Source organism: Lethenteron reissneri, chromosome 26 (assembly GCF_015708825.2).
Source record: "Lethenteron reissneri isolate LAM-NWPU_2019-01 chromosome 26, ASM1570882v1, whole genome shotgun sequence".
In the NCBI taxonomy this organism is placed as follows: domain Eukaryota; kingdom Metazoa; phylum Chordata; class Hyperoartia; order Petromyzontiformes; family Petromyzontidae; genus Lethenteron; species Lethenteron reissneri.
The window spans coordinates 17,141,397-17,163,887 of record NC_083804.1 but is presented as its reverse complement, the minus strand read 5'-3'; the positions used below and the strand labels follow the sequence as shown (position 1 = coordinate 17,163,887).

The 22,491-nt window shown below is 48.2% G+C and overlaps 1 protein-coding gene across 3 annotated transcripts; it reads left to right on the top strand.

Moving 5' to 3' along the window:
- The first annotated feature begins 2,412 nt into the window (after positions 1-2,412).
- Positions 2,413-22,199, top strand: COPB1 (COPI coat complex subunit beta 1). 3 transcript variants are annotated; one of them, XM_061560248.1, is made up of 22 exons: positions 2,413-2,569; positions 4,719-4,854; positions 5,436-5,665; positions 6,387-6,556; positions 7,329-7,443; positions 7,737-7,829; positions 8,274-8,411; positions 9,123-9,242; positions 9,923-10,030; positions 10,522-10,668; positions 10,992-11,137; positions 11,742-11,838; positions 12,276-12,436; positions 13,701-13,821; positions 14,441-14,668; positions 15,348-15,527; positions 16,465-16,609; positions 17,834-17,953; positions 18,274-18,419; positions 18,957-19,046; positions 20,194-20,349; positions 21,838-22,199. In XM_061560248.1, exons 2-22 carry the CDS (start codon positions 4,764-4,766, stop codon positions 21,895-21,897), a joined length of 2,862 nt encoding a protein of 953 aa, XP_061416232.1. In that variant the 5' UTR covers positions 2,413-2,569; positions 4,719-4,763; the 3' UTR covers positions 21,898-22,199. The 3 variants fall into 3 exon arrangements, with proteins under 3 accessions (XP_061416232.1, XP_061416230.1, XP_061416231.1); XM_061560246.1 differs by having other exon boundaries at positions 20,182-20,349; XM_061560247.1 differs by having other exon boundaries at positions 2,439-2,569; positions 4,737-4,854; positions 20,182-20,349.
- The last annotated feature ends 292 nt before the right edge of the window (positions 22,200-22,491 follow it).

Genomic DNA, 22,491 nt, shown 5'->3' with positions numbered 1-22,491 from the left:
CATAGGTGCTGCTCGCTAACAGCACTTGTCCCAAGTCTGTGTTCGCTTGACGGGGAATCGTTGACATGTGCCCCTTGAAGACCACGTGGCTACTGATGGGAAGTGTAAAAAACATTTTATATTGTACGTCACTTGATGTGGGGAGAGAGATGTTGTGGGAGGCGAATTGCCTGTTTTTGTTACTTATATTCTGCACAATGACGCTGAATTGATTGTGTCACTATACAATGTTGAGCATGGAAAGCCAATAAACCGATGGACCAAATCCCTGTTTTAATTTGCGCTTGTGCGTGGTAACACAACGGAATAAATCTGTTTTAATTTGCGCTTGTGTGTGGTAAAACAACGGAATAAATCTGTTAATTTGCGCTTGTGTGTGGTAAAACGGAATAAATCTGTTTTAATTTGCGCTTGTACGTGGTAAAACAACGGAATAAATCTGTTTATTTGCGCTTGTGTGTGGTAAAACAACGAAATAAATCTGTTTTAATTTGCGCTTGTGTGCTGCTTTACCCTGTAACAGAATTTAAATGAACTACGCGATGACGTCATTTGTCAGATATTGTAACCGGCTTGCGAGGGTGATGCAATGACAAAAAAGCGCGAACGCGGCGTGACGTCATCGCCTACAGACAGTCCACGCGTTAAAAAATGATGTGCGGTGACGTCATTAATGGAGCTGACACGGGTTGTTGGGATGATGTCATCGCGGCTGGGTAAGACGTGGCGGTGGTGACGTCATTAATAAAGCTGACATGGGTTTTTGAGGATGATGTCATCGCGGCTCGGTGACACGTGGCGGTGGTGACGTCATTAATAAAGCTGACATGGGTTGTTGAGGATGATGTCATCGCGGCTCGGTGACACGTGGCGGTGGTGACGTCATCGTCGCGTTGACCTTTGTTTTCGGCCGTATCATTTTTCGTTCGATAGGTGGTCTTTAAAGACTTTTGACGACTCACTTTAACATACAACTGAACATATTCGTCAATAACACCGCCTTAAATGGAGCAGTGTATAATAAGCGACGTTTCTGGCAATTACCCTTGTTCATAGTACTTTGGCCATTGAGAAAAACTTGGAAACTTTACACCATAGGGCCTGATAAGAATTACATTTCCTGATGAATACATTTTAAATTGGCATAGGAAGAGGAACGGATGTCATGAATTTTTGCTCCACGCTTTTGCACGACTGCCAATTCAGTATCGCAGAAAAATGGTGAAATGTATTATGAAACTCAACACATTCGTCAATAAAACTACTTTAAACGAAAAAAAAAAAAGATATAACCGGCGACGTTTCGGGCGATGTCCCTTATCCATAGCGCCGGTGTCCTTTCGCTTAATTGCGTGCCAGTGGCAACCACTGCCAACGCAGCACAATCACCCAATAGAAATAGGGGAGAGGAGGAGGGGCGGGGCAGCGAAGTGAGAGGGAGGAGCCATGGAAGAAAGAGGGCGGTGACTATGTAAACTATAGCGGGGGGGGCGGGGGGAGATTAACATAAGAGGGCGGGGTTATGTAAATGAGCGAAGGCGGAGATTAAGTTTAGGGGCGGGGGCTATGTAAGTGAATCGGAGGCTCGTGAAGAACGCTGCTACTATATTCTTAGGTTTCTTTCGGTAAAGTCACGTAGGTAAAAAATTATAAAATTTTATTTTATTTTTATTTATTTAAATTTTTTACCTACGTGACTTTACCGAAAAAACCTAAGAATATTAATCCTTGCAGTCACGAAAGCTTCAAATCTAGAACGCTGCTACTATTGTGGTCAGTCGACGGGGAAGATGAAGTTTAGAGGCGTAGGCTTTGCAAATAAACGAGCAGCTTAATGTAAGAAGGCGGGGTTATGTAAATAACAGGCGGGGTAAATAACAGGAGGCGGGGTTATGTAAACACAAAGGGCGGGTATACTCTGAGTTCTTTCGGTAAAGTCACGTAGGTAAAAAAATGAAATAAAAATTAATAAAAAATAAAAACAATAAAATCACGACGTTTCGGAGGCAACACAAGCTTCCGTCTTCAGGTGATACAGATTTTTTTTTGCTGTGACAGTTGCAGTCACGAAACAAGGGGCGGAGTTAACGAAATACAAGGGGCGGGGTTAACACCTGAAGGCGTGGCTATGTAAATACTAGGGGCGGGGTTAATACCGGAAGGCGGGGTTATGGAAATAAAAGGGGCGGGGTTATGTAAATACAAGGGGCGGGGTTAACACGTAAAGGCGGGGTTATGTAAATAAAAGGGGCGGGGTTAACACCGGAAGGAGTGGTTATGTAAATGAGGACAAGCGAGGGGCGTGGCCACTGAATCAATCGAATGGGGATCGGGGGGGGTGGGAGGGAGGTCAGCTGATCGCGCCTTCAAATTCCTTAGCGCGGATAGGCGCGGCGCGTGCACGCCCCCACCCACCCGCGCACCCCCGCGCCACACGTAGACGCCGCGCCTAAGCGCAGTGCGGAATCTAATCGAGTCGTCGTGCACCCTCCACGTCACGGGAAGCGGCGGCAGCGGCAGCGGCTGGCGGCGCTTCGGGCAGCACCGAAATCCAAAGCGCCGCGAACAGGTAGGTGGTGGGGGTGGTGGCCGCGTCTCTTCTCACGAGAGAGACGCGGTCCGAGACGTTGTCGTTTCGCGGTGGCCGCCGACGTTTTTGTTGCGGCGATCGGAGGCGCGGGGTCCGTTCCGCGTTGGCGGGGAGGGAGCGGGGGGGGGGGCGGCTAGTCGAGGTGGCGGTGGCGGCACTAGGCCCTCGGATACGACGTTTCTCGTCGTCGTCTTCTTCTTCGTCGTCGTCGTCGTGAGCCTTTAAAGCAGGCGCACACACGCACTGCGGTGGAATTGTCACCCGGCGAAGGCACCCGACGAGTGTGTAGCGTGTGGGTCACGTTCGCGGTGGTGTCGGTGGTGTTCGTGGCGCGATGGAGGTGGGGCTGGGGGGGTAACGTGGAAGACGTCGCTCCGCCAGAGTCGTGCGCGGAGCGGCTTTCACGAGAGTTCCACACGGAGGCGCTGTGCGCCTTCACGTCGTCGTCGTCATCTTCATCGTCGTCTTCATCATCTACTAAAACGTCGTCGCAGCTCAATTTTTATATAAATTGATTTTTGTGATTTAAATGGTGGCCTTCCCCCACCCCGCGCCCGCCGCCGCACCTCTTGGTGGTGCGAAAGAAGTTAAAAAGCCATTAGCGTCAGCTTTTTCACCGTCTTCATACGATCTTTTAACAACGGGACGTCATTACCTCCACAGCTGTAGCGCCGTCGACGTTCTGTGATCACCTTTGTGTCAGCAGTGGTCCGTGATCGTCTTCATCACCAACACCTTTTACATCACCATCGTTGCGATGTACCGTCACTTCTCACGCCTTTGCCATCTTTCGGAGTCTTGCGATGCCACAATCCTCTCAATCCGTGGAATTCCTTCGCCGTGTGGGGCTGGTATTGTCCGGCTCGTTTCCCCTCCTTGAGCTTCAATTCCACCACCAGTGTCGCTCCTTTGCGTTCTCGTGGCGACGCCGTGCCGGGCACATGCTCGCTAAAATGCCACCGCATCGGAAAGAGTTTAACATTTATCGTTTTCTTGCGCTCCTCTTGCAAGCGCTCCCCTTTTTCTCCAAATGAAACCTTATATAATGCGTCTCTTATTGTTTCTATTCTGTTTGGTTGTCTTTTTTGCAGTGGCCATATTTCTACAAGTCATAGCTTGATGTGTTGCACTTATTGAACTCGTTCTTCGTTGAACATCGCTATGACTAGCCGCTGTGGGCCATACTACACTTTGGCATATACAGTCCAGAATAAACAAATGTCGCCTTCCGAAGGTCTCGTCAACAATTCAATGCCCTACTAAAGACTGCCAGTAAAAGCTCATTATTACATCAGTTCTCGCAATACCCATTTACAGAACTGTCCAGAATATCCCAGAGTGATAGGTTGGTCTTCATAAATATTAGGCTTAATGAGTGAGCCATGCCCTGCTACCCACTACCCAGAGTCCTTGTAATGGGCTGATAATTCAGTGTCGGGCTGACTTTTCAGGTCGATAAAATGAGTACCACTTCGAGGAACATCACCACACAGTTGTAGGACTGTGGACAGACGGATCTTGCCAGAGGAGTATGGAATTTCCACCACTGACTCACAGCCACCAGCCAGAGATGTGCGCTACCACATGTATGTTTGAACGAGGAGGTGCACTGAGACTTCGGGCTTCTGAAGGGCTGTTCTACTCCAGCAAAGAAGCTCGCTAACTTTAATTTGCACTGTCAATCTTTACTTCATGAGGAGTTGCTCATACTTTGTTGCTGCGACCACTGTTTTGAATTCCTTTCCCATTGTTAACTGTACAACCTGAGACTCCCACTTTTCAATTTTATGATCAAGACTTTGTACTTTTACCGATTACTCTATCTGTCTATGACATCTTTTCATATGCACTTCTCTCTAATTTCCTTATGACATGTAGAATTTTACCCATAAATACTCTTTCTGTGTGAATGATAACAATACGCAGTAAATAACCATGTAATATTTTGGAATGTGTGCCCTGTTTGTACAGCATCTTGAGACTTTAGGTCACATTTGCACACTTTATTAATCTAAACTGTATTTGTAATTCCCACCCATCTATCGAAAAATTGAAGTTTCCAGTGTGTATCAAGTCAATGGGTTTTTTGTCCCAGTAATAAGGAATTTTGTGTCCCATCCAACTTCAGGTTGTGTGTGGCACGCAGACGTGCGCTGCAGGCTCGTCACGAGACATGACGGCCGCCGAGAATGTGTGCTACACGCTCATCAACATCCCCAGTGACTCAGAGCCTCCCACTGAGATCAGCCTCAAGAATGACTTGGGTAAGGTGGCTGGGGAGAAAGGAGGGCAGGTTTAATAATGGCCGTGTCAGACACCGAGTTGGCACCGGCATATGTGTACTGGGTTCAAATCCAGGTATCGGCCGCCCCGTTGTTAAAACCAGGTTCTCAAATGTAGTGAGTTGATGGTCTGAGCAGTCACTAATGACTGCACAAAAAAGCCAATATTTAATTTGCTTAACTTGTAATTTGAAAATACAAAGGGACACATTACTTTATGGTTTATCATTTATATTTTTAAATATACTTAATATACAGGGTAATCGATTTATAGATAACCCACTAAAATAATGCAGAAATTATAGAGAAAACTACATTATATTTTAAAGCCTGGGCATGTCTCCCATAAGCCTCAATATGCTTATTAACTTTAAATGGTCTTTACTGTCTTGAGCCATCTCTTTCATATTATTCAACCACCTGTTGGCAAGAAAATAAAAAGGTTATTAGAAATCAGTGTAATATCTATAAATTGTGAATGGTTTGTAATAACAGATGCAGTTTTCTTGTTCGAAAGGGAATCAATTTTTTTTCCCTTGTCTTGTTACTGCGTTGACTTACAGAGAAGGGTGATATCCGTGCCAAGACAGAGGCGCTGAAGAAGGTGATTGTGATGATCCTGAGCGGCGATAAGTTGCCGGGGCTACTCATGACAATCATCCGCTTCGTGCTGCCTCTGCAAGACCACACACTGAAGAAGTTGCTGCTTGTCTTCTGGGAGATTGTGCCCAAGACGACGCCCGATGGCAAGCTGCTGCAAGAGATGATCCTTGTGTGCGATGCCTACAGGAAGGTACGTGCATGTGTTTGTGCACGTGTACATAACTGCTTAATCACCTATTCACTGGATCACTGAATTTCATGCCTGCCAATTCCACTGTCTCGCTTTACCAAGCGCTTGTTTGCACACCCACTTGCTAGTTCGTCCATCAACTCACCTATTTAGCCATCTGCGTATGGTTTATTACTCACCCACCCACACTCATCTGCTCATCTTGACTTTTTGATGTAGACATGGGTGAGATGTCTTTATAGTTGGACCTCTGGGAAGGAATCGTGGCCATTGCTTGAATTCTTACCTTTCTCTTTTCTAAAGCAGTGATGTTAATATTGACAGTGGTGAGCTGTTCTTTGCTGTCCATTGGGGCAAGAGGCAGAGGTGTAGGTGCTGACTCGACATGCATGGTTGTATTGATGCATTTATTAACATAGGTTTCAACACTGATATTACATCCATTGAATGCAACATGTAAGAATGCATTTTTTCCGATTTATTCATATTTTCATGTTATTGAGGCAAATATAATTAACACAACTGATAAAGCGAGACAGAATAAAATGAGAAACAATACAAATAAGACTGTGCAAACAACACGAAACAAATACATTTTTGATCGAATCCCATCCACAAATTGCCACGCTGCGTCGAATCAAATCGCTGGGCGGGGACGGGCGAATCGTTCAAGGACTCGTGCTGACGTCTGCTGCGCCCTCCTCGCTCCCTGCACCCTCAGGACCTGCAGCATCCCAACGAGTTCATCCGTGGCTCCACTCTGCGTTTCCTGTGCAAGCTGAAGGAGGCGGAGCTGCTGGAGCCGCTCATGCCGGCGATCCGCACGTGCCTGGAGCACCGGCACAACTACGTGCGGCGCAACGCCGTGCTCGCCATCTACACCATTTACCGGTGAGGCTGCACCCTCTGCAGCACGAGTGCAACAACAGCCAAACAGCAGAATAAGGGATTTAGTTGGTGTTCAAGGTGCGGGGCAAAACCTTCGAGGTGGAGCACAACATCAAGCCAGACTCCAAGACTTGTCCTTAGTTACACTTGCAAACCAGACCCTAACGCTAGCATTACTCACACTGGCCAACCAGGCCCTTATCCTACCCATACCCCTATCCATATTATTCAACCAGTTGCACCCTTAATTCTGATACACTACCCAACCAGACACAAGCTTTAACTCCTGCTAATCTGCTCTAGATGTGTTCCTACCCAAAGCCTAACCATACTAGCCATTCCGTACACTAGCACCAGCCCTAAACAAAACACAATAGCCATGCTGCCCCTAATACTAACTCCACCCCTATTTCCAAATCAAAGCCCCACTTCACATACTTTGGCCACTCCCATTTTATTTGTCTTGAGAGGCATTGTGATGTTATATACCCTTAGTTCAGTGATGACCTGATGCTCTGTTTACGATGTAGTAGTACATTACAGTTTTGGTCTTTACAGTGTCTAATGTGACTGCATCTCAGGACTCTTAACAAGGACTATGTGCATCAAGGTCAATTGAGCAAGTGGCCTTATTTTGTGGGGTTTTACCTTTTCATAGGAGACGGAGGGTGGGGTGGATTTATTTAAATATTCGCTCTTTTCCGAGTACAAACAACAAACAAAAACAGTCCTTGTAATTACGCGTCAAATATTTTCATGCATTTTGCAAAATCAGAAACTTTGAGCACCTGATCCCGGACGCCCCGGAGCTGATCCACGACTTCCTGGTGAACGAGAAGGATGCGAGCTGCAAGCGCAACGCCTTCATGATGCTCATCCACGCCGACCAGGCATGGCACCGCGAAGATAAACAAAGCACTGCTCTAAAAGAAACGCTGCCGTCGATCGCCGTTAGTTTCGGAGCCCAGGGGGGATGCATATGACATACCCCCACGTATGGGGGAATAGGGGGACCGGTAGAGTTGGGCGGGAGGGATAATTAATGGCTACTGATTGTCTGAAGCGCTATTTTTCAAAGCAGCTGTATAAAGTACTGCAGCGCATATCACACCCACCGTGTGTCTTTAAATTTTACGTTAACTTTCTTCACGTTAACCGGGGCCTGTTTATTGCACCACTATAGGATCGTGCCCTGGACTATCTGAGCACCTGCATCGACCAAGTGCAGACGTTTGGCGACATCCTGCAACTCGTCATTGTTGAGCTCATTTACAAGGTAAGTCTCCGCCACGCCGAGCTGTGATGCATTCAGGCACTTTTAGGGCTATTGTTGCATGCAATTGTCACCAGCAGGTGGTGGTGATACTATGTTTTATTGAATAAAAAAAAATTTGTTTCCAAAATGGACAAATCTGTTCACTTTGATTGTAATCTCAACTGTACATTCCTAAGACCAATCATTGATTAAATTATCAAAGCCACTTTTCAACAATGTGTTTTCACTGGCCATACATAATTCTGCCACATGATGCCATTGTTCATAGTAAGTGAATGTGTTGCTTGTGACAATTTCCGGCAACTATTGTCCTTGTGCATCATGGCCTTGAGGAACAAGTGCCGCATAAAAACCTCAATCTCGTTTGCACTCTGGCCGCTTGATGATGCTCGCTCACCTTGCTCGCTTTCCCCCCCCCCCCCCGACGGCCGCTGCCCATCGTAGGTGTGCCACGCCAACCCCACAGAGCGCGCCCGCTTCATCCGCTGCATCTACAACCTGCTGCAGTCGTCGAGCCCCGCGGTGCGGTACGAGGCGGCGGGGACGCTCGTCACGCTCTCCAGCGCCCCCACCGCCGTCAAGGTACGGGGCCGGGCCCCTCTCGCCGGGAACGCGGCAAACCAGTTGTCAAGTGGCCCAGTGAATAAGCCCATGAGCCAAGCCCGTTGGTCGGTACCACCTGGGTTGGCAATTGGCACCAACACATATTTTTGGAATGTTACCCATATCATTTATGATAGCAAAGTCTGTGTAATAGATTGAGAAAAATGTAATTATCCAAATATTATTCTTAAAAGTTTTCAGTAATAGTTGTCTTTGTAGAGCTCGGCTATCCGATTAGCTAATAATTACACTACAAAGTGTTGGCTTGAGTTACTTGATTAACCGGATAACAAACATAGTTTAGAGGGTGTGGGGGGAGACCATCTTTTTTAAAGGGCTCGGAATAATTGACCACAAACAAAGTTCTCGCATCCGTGCCTAAATGTTTGTCCTACTGGTTAGCACGCTGCACTACAAACCCGGCGACCCGGGTTCCATTCCCGCTCACAGCCACCACCGGTGATGATTATTTGAAGCTGCCCTGGGCCTCACCTAGGTCGACTCAGCCTCAAATTATTACCTGATGTGTGTAACATTGCCACTAGGGAGACAAAGGTGGGCGGGCATGGTGTTGGCCACCCCCCACCCTCTTGTGTGTTATGCCGGCCTTCATAGGTGCTCGCTAATGGCACCTGCCCAAACAGTCTGTTAATGCTTTGAGGGATGGTCTGTGTGTGTGTGTGTGTGCAGGCGGCGGCCCAGTGCTACATTGACCTCATCATCAAGGAGAGTGACAACAACGTGAAGCTCATTGTGCTCGATCGCCTCATCGAGCTGAAGGACCACCCGAGCCACGAGCGAGTGCTTCAGGTGCACAACTGGGAAGGGGAGGGAAAGGGCAACAGAGGGTAGGGGAGCTAATGCATTGTAGGGCACTCGGTATAGCAAACATCTAGTATACGCTTTGCAGAACGAGGGGGTTTGAAGCCTATTTTATGTCACTTGGCAGTAAAACTTTCAATACTTTCTGTGAGAATCAATAGTTTATATAAGATTTTGGGATTGAGAATAGGTTTTCCCCTTTTATCTGGCAACAAAACAGGTACTCTTAGGTTTTTTCGGTAAAGTCACGTAGGTAAAAAAGTATGAATCCTTGCAGTCACGAAAGCTTCAAATCTAGAAGAAAACAGGTGTTAAGTTGTTAATATACCAAACTGAAACCTTTACAAGGAATCGTGTCTGCATTAACCACAATACTTGTGGTCAAAATGAAAAAAAAACATACTCTGATAATATATGCATTGTCTTTGAAACTGATTGGTCCACACCAGAGACAGCTTTCTTTGAGCCTCTTCTCAAACGGTGTTAGACCAGAGGACGCCTTTTGGCGTCATCTGGTTTAACACTGTTTGAGACGAGCACATGACAATCTGCTGCTCTTAGCAACACGATTGGCATATCATTTGGAGAAAAACTGTGAACAGAAAAAACCCAACGTAATAATTGACTAGGTAAAGGTTAATCGGTGGGTGCCCTTTGACCCGACGCAGGACCTGGTGATGGACATCCTGCGTGTGCTGGGAACTCCCGATCTGGAGGTGCGCAGGAAGACTCTGCAGCTCGCGCTGGACCTGGTGTCCTCGCGCAACGTCGAGGAGGTGAGCGCTCCCTTGGTAGCGGTGCCGCAGTAGCGTCCACCAGAGATGTCAGCCACGCTGGAGGCCCATGAATAGCTCAATCGCAATGCACGTGGTGCATGCTGAGAACCTTTCCATGTTAACCTAGGAAGACTGGCACATGGAGGGGAAATTAAATTGCATACACTCGCAGTCCTGTATCTGGGAGCCGGGATTTGGGAAGTCAAATGGGCATTTAAACTGCTATGGAGGTCCGGAGATATTGATTGCAGCTGTAAGCCGCAAGCCAGTGTTCAAACATTATTTTTGAGGGGCATCTCCCTGGATTCAAGAACACGCTGCATATCCTTTGCAGCATAGGGCATCTCAACTTTGGGAACATGGACAGGCATTGGTGTGGACAACGAAATGGAAACAAAGCCACTGCTCACAGCCACCACGTTTGATCCTCTCGTGTCCTCCTTGCCCTCCCCCCACCCCCCCGCCACCACCCGGGACACATTCTGACGCAGCTGGTGATCGTGCTAAAGAAGGAGGTGATCAAGACCAACAACGTGACGGAGCACGAGGACACGGACAAGTTCCGCCAGCTCCTCGTGCGGACACTACACTCGTGCAGCGTGCGCTTCCCGGACGTGGCTGCCAGCATTATCCCCGTGGTGCGGCTGCCTTTCTTGTGACCCCACTCTGCTGTAGCCCCTATGACCTCTCGTTTGACCTCGCTTGCCTAGTAGTCACTCGGTGTTGGGCGAGCGTTGGGAAAGAAAAAAGGTTGTCATGGAAGGAGTGAAACATTACAGCCTCATCGGTTAAGATCGGTAGCAATTGTTCATTTGAGTTGAATTTGTCTTTTAAGTTTTTGTATAAATCGACTTTTCGTAGAATGCAATTGTTTAAAGATAGAAATTGATAGTTTTCATTCAAATGTCTTTCCACTTTATGTTTTCCCCACGGCGACCCGTCTCCACCTTCCCCATGCCAGCTGATGGAGTTCCTGAGCGACACTAATGAGCTGGCGGCGGGCGACGTGCTGGTGTTCGTGCGGGAGGCCGTGCAGCTCTTCGAGAGCCTGCGGCCGCTCATCATCGAAAAGATGCTCGAGGTCTTCCACTCCATCAAGGCTGTCAAGTGAGTGGCTGGGACGAGGGCAGGAAGAACGGCAGGAGAGGCACCACACTCCCGCGTTGGACAGATTTGTACTCTGCACATATCCGCTTAATGCCGTGCACACACGTGTGCTGGGTCTCCTTCAAGAAGCCGAGTGAGTTGAGTAACTTCTCATTTTCCAAAATGAAATTGTGTTTTTAACACCAAATACTGACATTCTGTACTTTTTTTATTATTACTTCATTTTTCCAGTAGCTTCCTCATAACTAAAACTAGATGGAATCCATTACTTAGAGCTCATTTTAGCTTGGCTTATTCACTTTCTGAAACCATTATTCAACAAAAATATCCAGGACTTAAGAAAGTGAATTGGAAACCTAGTAATAACAAGTAGACATGTGCTTATTAATCTACATGTGTTAAAATATTAATCTACATGTACTTGTGCCAATTGTAAACTATGGGGTCATAAAACAAACAATACTGAGAATGAGACAGATGATACAAATGAGACCAACCGCGACGCAACTCTTGAATCAAATTGTGACCGCGCTCATGAGACTTTGTGATTGAATGGTAGGGCTGAGAAGGTCAATTGTTGTTTGTGGGGTGCTATTGTGTGCAGGATCCAGCGTGGGGCGCTGTGGATCCTAGGCGAGTACTGCAACTCTAAGGAAGACATCCAGAGTGTCATGACGGAGGTGCGCCGCTCCATCGGAGAGGTGAGTCGCCCCACTGGCAACCCCAAGAAGGCCTTTGCACCGTGGCACTCGCAATCGCAGTGCGTGGTGGGCACACGCCCATGATCTAATGCAACCCGAACACAGCTCTACCCCGGACACTACCTCTACGGACTCGCATGCATGCCCTGTCACCCACCGGACGATGAGGAGATGGAGAATCCAGAGAAGATACTGGTGCATTACCATCTTACTCTTAAATTTTTTCCCCACAATGCCGCTAGGACGACGGCTAAAGCTCTTGTTTAAAAACACCGTTCTCCAAAGCCCACTACCGGCAGAGTGGAGAGGACCAGTGTTTGCGACAGCACTGACAGCGAGACATTCACGCAGCGTAGAATGGCACCCTCCAGTTCCTCCCCGCTTCAAAGTTCATCTCGGTGTCGCCCCCCCCCCCCCCCATCTCTTACTCGTGGCAGATCCCCATTGTGGAGACGGAGATCAAGAAGGCCGCGGGTGAAAACAAGATTGACGAAGAGGTGTCGATGGTGCCCGCGCAGAAGCTCGTCACCGAGATGGGCACCTATGCCACGCAGAGCGCTCTCAGCACGGCTCGTCCTTCCAAGAAGGAGGAGGAGAGGTGGCGTTAACTTCACTGCTCTCTCTCGGGTTATGGAGGCTGTCGCTAGCGACGCTCTGCTGTTAGCTCGTGGTGCAGGAGAACTCACGGGTGGCTCTGGTCAGAGCACTGAGCCGACACTGCTGTGACCCCGGGTTTGAATTCGGGTTTTCGCCACCCATGCAGCGAGGTGATAGTTACAGTTAGGCATAGCAACAGTACCTGTTGGCTGGTTGGTTAGTGGTAGTGCTAGGGTCAGTGGGGAGCGGCTGTACTAACGTTTAGGTCGCTAATTGGTCAGGGTCAGTGAAAGGGCTACACTAGTGACTGGGTGGCTAGTTGGTTAGGCCTGGGATTAGGGATAGTTTGTTTTGTAGGGTAGTGTACTCCACTCCAAATTGCTTGCCCATCTTCCCTGTTGCAGAAGCAGCCTTTGAATTTGCTGGCTGCTTTATGTTTCTTGTGTTTCACCACGTAATCGCTCGGCACGTCACTGAGCTCTTTGTCAAATGAACCGGGCCGGCTAGCCGGCGCCTCTGCAAAAATGTGGCGCAATGCTTGCCAGGGCCAGGCGACCCACTGCCAAATCGGCGCTCCCATTAAATGGGCCTTGACTAAATTTGGGTTTAACTGAGCATGCTCACAGAATGAGTGGCGCTCTGCTGCAATGGGTTGTTGCCAAGCACAGCTGCATTCCTTTAATTCCATGAGTAATGGAAGCTGTTAATTTGAGCCGTGGCTTGAAAGTGGAGGCCAGAGTAGAAATGGAAACCGCTTTTGCCTTTTGAGGATAAACACAGAGGAAAGGAAAGGTCAGCAGAGGTGACTGCTGAGACAAATCATGCAGGATAGAAACCTGACACCTCATGAGGGCTGAAACCACAGACCTTATCGCTGTTATGATCTGCGCATGCCGTTATGTTTTGTGTCTGCTGTGTTGTGTAATGTGTTGTACGTGTTGTGCTGTAGGGCAGTCTGTTGTGTGTTGCACTGTGGTGAGCGTGATAGATTTTGCGTGTTTTGTTGTACGTGTGGTGTGTTGTGCTGTCACAACATCCCGTGTTGTATGTTCTGTGCCACGAGTGTGCATCTGTATATGAACTATTCCTCGTGTTGTGCTCGGTGATGTATATAGTATGTATATCTGTGTATTTGTGCGAGCTGCTGCATAATTTTGCATGTGTTCTTGTGTGCACTTATGTTATTGTATATGCAGTGTGTGTGTGTCTGTATCTTTGACATGCGTGTATATTCTTCCCCGTGGCTCTGCTGTGCCGTGCCTCAGGCCACCCCTGCGCGGGTTCCTCTTGGAAGGAGATTTCTACGTGGGTGCAGCCATGGCCACCACCCTCACCAAGCTGGCCCTGCGCTACATCGCGCTGGTGGACGACAAGCGCAAGCAGAATGTGAGGGCTTCCACCTCCACGCACCCCCCCCCCCCCTTGCCTGAATTCACCACTCCCTGGCCTTCGTCACGTTTCCCGTGTGTGCTCCGAGCCACAAACTCGCGCGTTCTTGTGGTGCTCAAAGTGGCACACAGCAGAGGGTGACCGGGTGGTTCAGGGGGCTGATTCTGTGGTGCACTGCTCATTGCTTCAGAGGGTTGGTTGGATCAAGGGTCTGTTGCTTCATTCGAGCGCTGAGCTGGCACTGCAGCCTCTCTGGGTTCCAAAGTGTGCAGTGCCAACCTACACGTGTGTACTCCGTGTGTGCATGTGTGCTAGTTTTTCTACGTGTATCTATACATTACATTTATACGTAATTATGTTTTTCCTTGTGCGAGCGTGTCTCACGCTGTTTGTGTGTGCATGCCGCACTGTGTGTCTGGAAGGGTGAGTGTGTGTGTGTCTCGCGTCTTGCTCTGTGTCTCACCCTGTGCAGGTGTCTTTCCCTGTGTGTGTGTGTGCATATGTGTCTCACCCTGTGTGTGTGTGTGTGTCTGGAATTGTGTGCGTGCATCTCGTCCTTTGCGTACGTCTCACCCTGTGCTGCGTGTGTCTTGTGTTTTTTGTTGCTGCTTCTCAGTCATTTGTGGCAGAGGCGATGCTGCTCATGTCAAGCGTGCTGCACCTGGGCCGCTCGTCGCTGCCGAAGAAGCCGATCACCGAGGACGACGTGGACCGCATTGCACTGTGCCTGCGTGTGCTGTCCGAGCTCTCGCCGCTGCTCTCCGACATCTTCAACAAGGAGTGCCGTCGCTCGCTCTCCAACATGCTCTCTGCCAAGCTGGAGGAGGAGAAGCGATCGCTCAAGGTGCCAAGCCAGGCAGTGGCAGTCTCCCGCTCGAACGCGCGGTATCTGTCGCATGTGATGTTTGTGAGTGCGCGTGTGTACGTAGGTAAGTTGAACTTCTTTCGCACCGTTTGTCGCCACACTGCTCATTAGAGGTGCGGGGGAAGGACAACAAACTAAATACCGAAAGCAGTTCTAAATAAATTGCGTTTTTCAATTTAGAGCTGAAAGTGTATAGCTCCACTGGCTTCCTATTATCAGAAAGAAGAGTGTTCCAGACGGCCATAGAAGCTCATTTGAAAGCACAGGATGCAGTGACCATCTTTTTGCGATGGTTAGCCAAAAGCCGCTGTGTGTCATTGTTGTTTGCGCACTAGTTGCATATTCTGCAGGTGTGTCTATCTCCTTATGCGTCTTTGTCGATGGATTTGCCTCTGCTTTTACGGATGTCTTTCCTTGTGTGTATGCTTTGCTCTGTGTGTGTCTCTCCCTTTGTGAATGTCTCGCCCTGTGTATGTGTTTATATCTGTGTTATTTTGTCTGCTTGTGTGAGTGTACACGTCTTACACACTGTATGTGCATCTTTTCTTTCCTCTCCGTGTCTGTTTCTATATGTGCATTCACATCTCTGTGGGTTTGTCTGTTGGTATGAGTGCACACGTATCTCACGCTGTGTGCGTGTGTCTCTTCGTTCATACAGAAGGAGAGTGAGAAACGCACGGTGAGCGTGCAGGCCGACGACCCGATCACATTCATGCAGCTCATGGCCAAGAGCGAGAACTCCTCTAAGGAGGACCAGTTCCAACTGAGCCTGCTGGCTGCCACGGGCCACTCGCAGAAGAAGGAGGCCGCCGACCCCCTCTCCTCCAAGCTCAGCAAGGTCAGCGGCTCGGGTGTAGGGGGGGGGGCACCGTACACGTGGAGGGCGGAGGTGAAGTTTGCTTCAGGCAGGAAAGCGGTTGTGCCGGTGGGGATCGAAGGTGGCGGGAGTTCTGGGAGCTCATGCTGCCATAGAGACGCGGGGCCACGGCCACAGAGCCGGTACACTGTTAACGTCCTGGAAATGCATCTGGATTTCGGCTGCTCGTGATTAAACCAGGTTCTCAAGTGTAGCGAGTTGATGGTCTCGGCCCAGTCACCAATGAAGGCACATACAAAAATTGTTAGATTAAAATTTTCAACTTAACATGGAATATAACTTCTTAAACTTTTCCAAATCAAGTCAAATTGAAGCATTTGGGTTGCTTAACATGCGATTATTTGCCGAGCATATAAAATGGACTTTCCACTCGGGGCCAGGGGAGTGGAGCAGTGCCTCGTGCTCATTGGAGCAGGAATGTACTTTTGACTTTTCTTCTTACCAAACCCCTCCCTGGTTCATATTTTTATTTGATGCCACTTAAACTCCGGCCCCAATTGGACCCCACCCGATTGCCACCTCGCGGTTCCAATTCACTCACTCGTCACGCACAACGCCCACAAAGCTGCTCTCGTCGATAGCTCTCCGGCGTGTTTCCAGGGGTTGTAGACTGTTGATCAGCTTGATGTTCGACGTTTCTCTCCACGTTCCGGGAGCTTCGAAGCGTCGGACACCAGCCTGAACAACGCGCGACACAACCCAACAGAGCTGTACAGCACGACCGAGAGAACCTACGCGGCAATATCGCTTTCCCCATTGCTGTGTGCCCATCGTCATGCTCGCGTGCATCTCCCCCCTCTCCCCCCGCACCACCTCCCTTACCCCTGTTCTCCCGTCCCTGTTCTCCCGTCGCGCCGTCCGATGACGCCTGCTGCTGCTGCGGTGATGTCGGTACCAGGTGACGCAGCTGACGGGCTTCTCGGATCCTGTGTATGCCGAGGCGTACATCCACATCAACCAGTACGACATCGTGCTGGACGTGCTGGTGGTGAACCAGACGAGCGACACCCTGCAGAACTGCACGCTGGAACTCGCCACCCTCGGTGCGTCCCGCCGCCAGCGAAGACTGCTGTGGCCGGATAGATTTTTTACTTAAATAAAATCTTCCTTTTTAAATCATGTAGGTGCCCACATCTTGTTCATAATGTACGCCCTGCAGCAATGTTTCTCAATTCCAGTCCTCGTGACCCTATTCAGTACAGCTTTCTGCGATTACCAAACCATCAGGTACACTTGCAGTATGCAGTGGCATCATTTGGAGCTTGCATGTTCGCCTGGTATGCAGGAAGTCGGAGTTTCGATTCTGACCCTGACGCCTATATATTTGGAGTTTGCATGTTCTCCCCGTGGTTGTGTGGACTTTTTCCTCTGTGTCCTCTGGTTTTTCCCTCAACATTTAGAAACGTGCTTTTAAATTATTTAGAGTATTTGGCTGCCATACATTTCATACACGGTAAGCCGCTTTGTTCAGCTATCATTTATGGCCACGTCGCTTCTGAAAAATAAGCTAATAGCTCTATAGGCTTTACCTGGTAAAAGAAAAAGTTTTGTTTATTGATTTACTTACCTTTCCTATACTATGCACTCCTATCGTGTGTTCGTATTGTTGTAACTTTCTGACCCACGCCTACTGGACATCTGTGAAAAAGAGCTTCATATCTCATTAGATTCCTCCAGTATAAATAAAGATTCTGATTCTCATAATTTGTATATCGGTCATTACCAAAAGGTGGACTGTGGCATGGGAGAACCTCATCCAATCATCCAGCAGTGACTAACAGTGGATTGTCCCAGGGCTGTACACACTCATCTAAAGTAGGATTGATAGTCCAGTGATGCAGCCACTGTGCTTGACTTGTAAGCCGGTCTGTTCCCGGTCCGCTGGTCGTCGTTGTTGCCTCTATGTTAATATCAGTAAAATAAAAATAAAAATCACGACGTTTCGGAGGCAACAGAAGCTTCCGTCTTCAGGTGGAACCGTCACAGCACGATAGCTGTATCAAGTGAGAGAAATTCCAAGAAACAGTATTTTTATATATACTGGTTGAGGGTGGGAGGAGCCAAGATAGGCCCTGAATATTATTTTCCACCTGAAGACGGAAGCTTGTGTTGCCTCCGAAACGTCGTGATTTTTATTTTATTTTACTTTCATTATTATTTTTTACCTACGTGACTTTACCGAAAAAACCTAAGAATATGAATCCTTGCAGTCACGAAAGCTTCAAATCTAGAATTATGTTAATATCGTTGTTTGGCGGCACTCACAGGGGACCTGAAGCTGGTGGAGAAGCCGTCGCCGCTCACGCTGGCTCCCTACGACTTTGCCAACATTAAGGCCAACGTGAAGGTGGCCTCCACCGAGAACGGCATCATCTTCGGCAACATTGGTAAGGCGCGGCGCCCGAGGGATGCGAGTCTGGAGTCGATTCGTCCCATCATCATCATCCCATTAGAGGCTGCTAAAATGAATACCGTTTTTAGAGAAGTCTGCAGTGCTCGTTTTTGGGGTATTGGCTTCTGCCAAAGGAATATGGAATTTCCACTGCTGACCTAGAGCCTGTTGAAGTGACTTTAGAAGTAATTTAGTGATGTCATCTTGACATAACGATGGACTGGAAGTGTCTTTGTTGATGCATTTAATGAGTGATGGGTCATTGGTTAAACAAATCCCCCCCCCACCCCCTTTTCACCCCCACAACGTGCCCAGTGTACGACGTGACGGGCGCGGCGAGTGACAGGAACTGCGTCGTCCTCAACGACATTCACATCGACATCATGGACTACATCCAGCCCGCCACTTGCTCTGATGCCGAGTTCCGGCAGATGTGGGCCGAGTTCGAGTGGGAGAATAAGGTACCACAGTCACCGCCACTCCGGAACCTCGCTGTGCCGCACCTCCAATTTAGCATGGTTGGCTGTGTACGGTGCGAAAGAAGTTTAAAATACATGGAGCCCCAGCCTGCGCTTTGTTACAGAGCAACGCAGAGCATCTCTGACCATAGTGTCGGCCAGTGAATGAGCAATTCGCTTGATGGTTACCCGAAGAATCCTGGCCATACTTGATTAAACGGGCAATACATAGGCATCGACCAAGTCATACATTAATCGATTTTGAAATATTTTTTATACGCACAATAATACATACTTTAACATTTTGACACGTACGGTGAACATTAAAAATATTTTTTTAATCGATGGATCAATGCATCGTTGCATTCCTCGCTACCGTTACTCCTGTCTCCCTTTTTAAAAGTGGGACTGAATATTAAATGGCCACGGGTCAAGTAAAGTGACCGAGCACTAAATTCGGTAACCGGCAATGGATCGCGAGCCTGCGTCTCGGGCCGACTCGGTCACGTTTGTCTTCACCCGCGTTTTGCGAACGTGCAGGTCACCGTGAGCACCAACATCCTCGACCTCATGGAATACCTGAAGCACATCCTCAAGTCCACCAACATGAAATGCCTCACTCCAGAAAAGGTCAGTCCACCAATTTAGGGGCAACACACGAAACCGGGCGGTACACGTCTTGGTACATGCGCTGCTGAAGCCACGCCAAACGCTAGGTGCAATGTCCAACACCGGAAACAACCACTGCTGCTGCTACTACAGCTTAAACTTAAAACACTTTCTCTCCTTTGTCTATCCACTGCTGCATGAGGGGTCTCCCCACACCATGCATTTGGTCGAGGTTATTTGACCATGCTACACCACACAGGTCTGTGTGGGTGACTGAAGGGGGGAGGCGTAAATGTGGGAGCATAGAAGTAGATTACAACAATGGTTATTGTTGCACTGCCCTCTACTGCCCATGCTGTAGCCATGGGCAGTGCGTGCTGCTTTACCATGCTGGAGTTTACATCTCTCGTGTGTGAGGTTTCTCAGGGCACTCCAGTTTCATCCATGACCCAATCATTGGCAATGTGCCTGATCTTGTCAGATCCTAGACACTAAGTAGGTTTGAGGCTGGATAGTGCTTGGTTGGGTGACCACCCATGAACAAAGCATGCTTTTCTAAGATATCTGTGGCTACATGGTTGGTAATAGAGAGCAGTGCAAAAATATCCATGATGTTACTGTGTTTCTATGACCTGACGTCTGTACTTCTGGCTTTCGATAAGTGGTATATTATCTTCTGATAACCCTCATGACATGGTAGAGGTCCCTCATTCAGCAGTGGGTTAACTTAAAGTTGTGTACATGTGTAGTGAGCGACTTCCGAGACACAACGTTTAGAGGGCTTCCTATTTATTCTCACGCTTCTGGCACAATCACTGGGCGACATATATATATATACACGGCTACGCATAGCTGACTCATCTACACAGCCCCGTCGTCAAAACTATATAGTTGGCTGACTAATATAGTGATGACGACGATGGGAGCCGTGCAGAGGATCGGCCATGTGACCTGATGTTGAAGAGAGATGACGGCGAAGACGGCGACGGCAGCCAAGATCCGGGACCCCACGGCAGCCCCGAACCTTCGGTCACGGTCCCCCTTAGATACTTCCCGGCGTGGCCAAACGTAGTCGGATCTTGTCGTACCCGAGTGGCGTTCGGGGATGGTGTTTGTGAGTTTAAGGTGGTGGTAAAGCCGTGTTTACAGTGAGCAGTTTTCGCCGCAGGCACTGCTTGGGAACTGTGGCTTCATGGCGGCGAACCTGTACGCACGTTCCATCTTCGGGGAGGACGCGCTCGCGAACGTGAGCATTGAGAAGCCCACGCACCTGGGCCCCGACGCCTCCGTCACCGGACACATCCGCATTCGTGCCAAAAGCCAGGTACGGCGTCCCAACCACCACAAGCACCACTAAACTATTTTTATTTTCCCATGTAAGGCCCATCGCTAGGGTAATTGCATTGACCATGACACTACCACTTCCCACTGTGAGAACAAGCACCTGGATATGTGCACACGAAACTAAACTTTTTATTTTACAAGGTAAGGCCCACTGAGCCCATATAGTGCTTTTTCAGGAGCAACCTGACCACAGGTTGATAGTTCAACGAAGTGGCTTATAACATGGAAATTTGTTGCAGCCAAATACTGTAAACGCATGTTTATAAATGTGGAAGGAAAAATGGAGGACCAGGAGAAAAAGCCACGACCACAGGGAGAACATGCAAACTCAATATACAGGCATCATGGTTGGGATCGAACCCACCACCTCCTGTATACCATGCGGGGTGGTTAACATGTTGCCACCGCAGTGTCTTTCTACCACAACTGCAGCTTAAACTCAGAACCTTTTGTCAGAAGATATGCGAGGTTGAGCCTGGATATTGCTTTGGATGGCTGACTACCGGGGCTTGGCAAGTATTGAAGGCGTGTGGCCAGGAGATGGCAGTGTGGGTGGGTTTTCTCCAGATTTTCCAGTTTCCTCTCAATGTCGATGGCCATAAACGCAAGATCCTCCTGAAAAAATATTCGGACTCAGGAAGGCTTTAGTGGATAAATAATTGCTATAATAGAGGCACGGTAAAATGATCTCATGTATTGAGTGTTAATATTTACAATTCATATTTTCTTTCGGCACTCCCAGAGTAGTAAAAGCTGATGAAGCCGTGTAGACGTGACGATCAGAAAAGAGCGTGCTCGATGAATTGTCACAACGCAGTCATCCATTTTAGTAAATAATTGATTGACAAATTGTGTGTACTTTGTGTCGAGTTTAGAATAATTTATAGAATAGTCACGGATCGATTTGTTACTCTTGCAATGCGATGATGAACCTCCTTCGGTTCGTCTTATAGCTTACCTATTCTCCATTGCTCATTCTCTTCCTCTTCTCTCACCCCTCCACTTTCCAGCCCCTCCCCTATCCTTGTGATCCATTAGTACTCTCTCGTTGTCAATCATTCTGCAATCCGTGCACTCCGCTGACATGTAATTCATTCTATTCTGTTTTTTAAACTGTCAAGCACCGCAAATGAAGGCGCTCTATATATATTGCATTATATTAGGTCACGCAATAATTTCTTCATACGCATGCATGCCTGCCACGGTTTCACATTGGTCCACTCAACGCGAACACAACACAGCCTCGCGTATGCACATGCTGTTCACGCTTTCATATACAATCGGTCCGCGACACGACAATCTTTGTTCTCACTTTGCTGGGTTTTTTTATTCTCTGTCGGTGGCCTTCCAGCTAGCTCTGGATAATCCTTACCAGCGAAGTCTTCCCTGGGTGCGTCTGAAGGAACACCGCCAATATTTGTTGTTAATTTGCAGATCTGTCTCCTCCCACCTCCCCTCCACCTCGCAGGGCATGGCACTCAGCCTGGGAGACAAGATTAACCTGTCCCAGAAGAAAGCTGCTGTGTGAGAGTTGGCACGGGCACTAAGAAAGGGAGTGGATGGCACTACTCTGCTGGAGTTTTGCCCCATCACTGCTAACACCACCACCAATAGAGTACTTAGCACCACGTGACTTGGCTGCTGTGGCTAAAAACGGGATTACTGTGGCTCTTGGCCCAATGCGGTGGAGACATTTTAAACGCCGTTCGGAAGTTCTGCCCATAGATGGTGGCTTTTGAATTTGTACAAGTGACTGTTTTCCAGGTTTGCATTATTAGGGCAAACGATCCTTTGAGTAACTTTATGAAATACACTTATCTGTTGAACGATTATATTTCGTTTCTTGTGGTTTTTTGTTGGTAAATCGGCAATGTTATAACAGCCCTTTATAAACGGGGAAAATAAATTTGTGCATTAAAACTATCATTCATCGAATTCTCAAATAATGATCCACGTCTGTGCACGTTTTTTTTACATTTTGGTAAATTAATTTTGACGAAGCCATTTTATTTCCATTCGTATAAAGTGGGGTTGTTGAGAGTAATTCACGGTTCACAATGGAAGGCTTTCAAATATCATTGTGCATTTGTCATTAACTTACTGGTGTTTTCAAGCAAGGGCC

Excerpts from the sequence above, each read along its gene's own strand:
- COPB1 (XM_061560246.1), top strand. The coding sequence starts at position 4,764 with ATGACGGCCGCCGAGAATGTGTGCTACACGCTCATCAACATCCCCAGT. Across the intron at positions 10,669-10,991 it reads CTGCCAGCATTATCCCCGTG|CTGATGGAGTTCCTGAGCGA; the intron begins GTGCGGCTGCCT and ends TCCCCATGCCAG. Across the intron at positions 15,528-16,464 it reads TCTCCTCCAAGCTCAGCAAG|GTGACGCAGCTGACGGGCTT; the intron begins GTCAGCGGCTCG and ends TGTCGGTACCAG.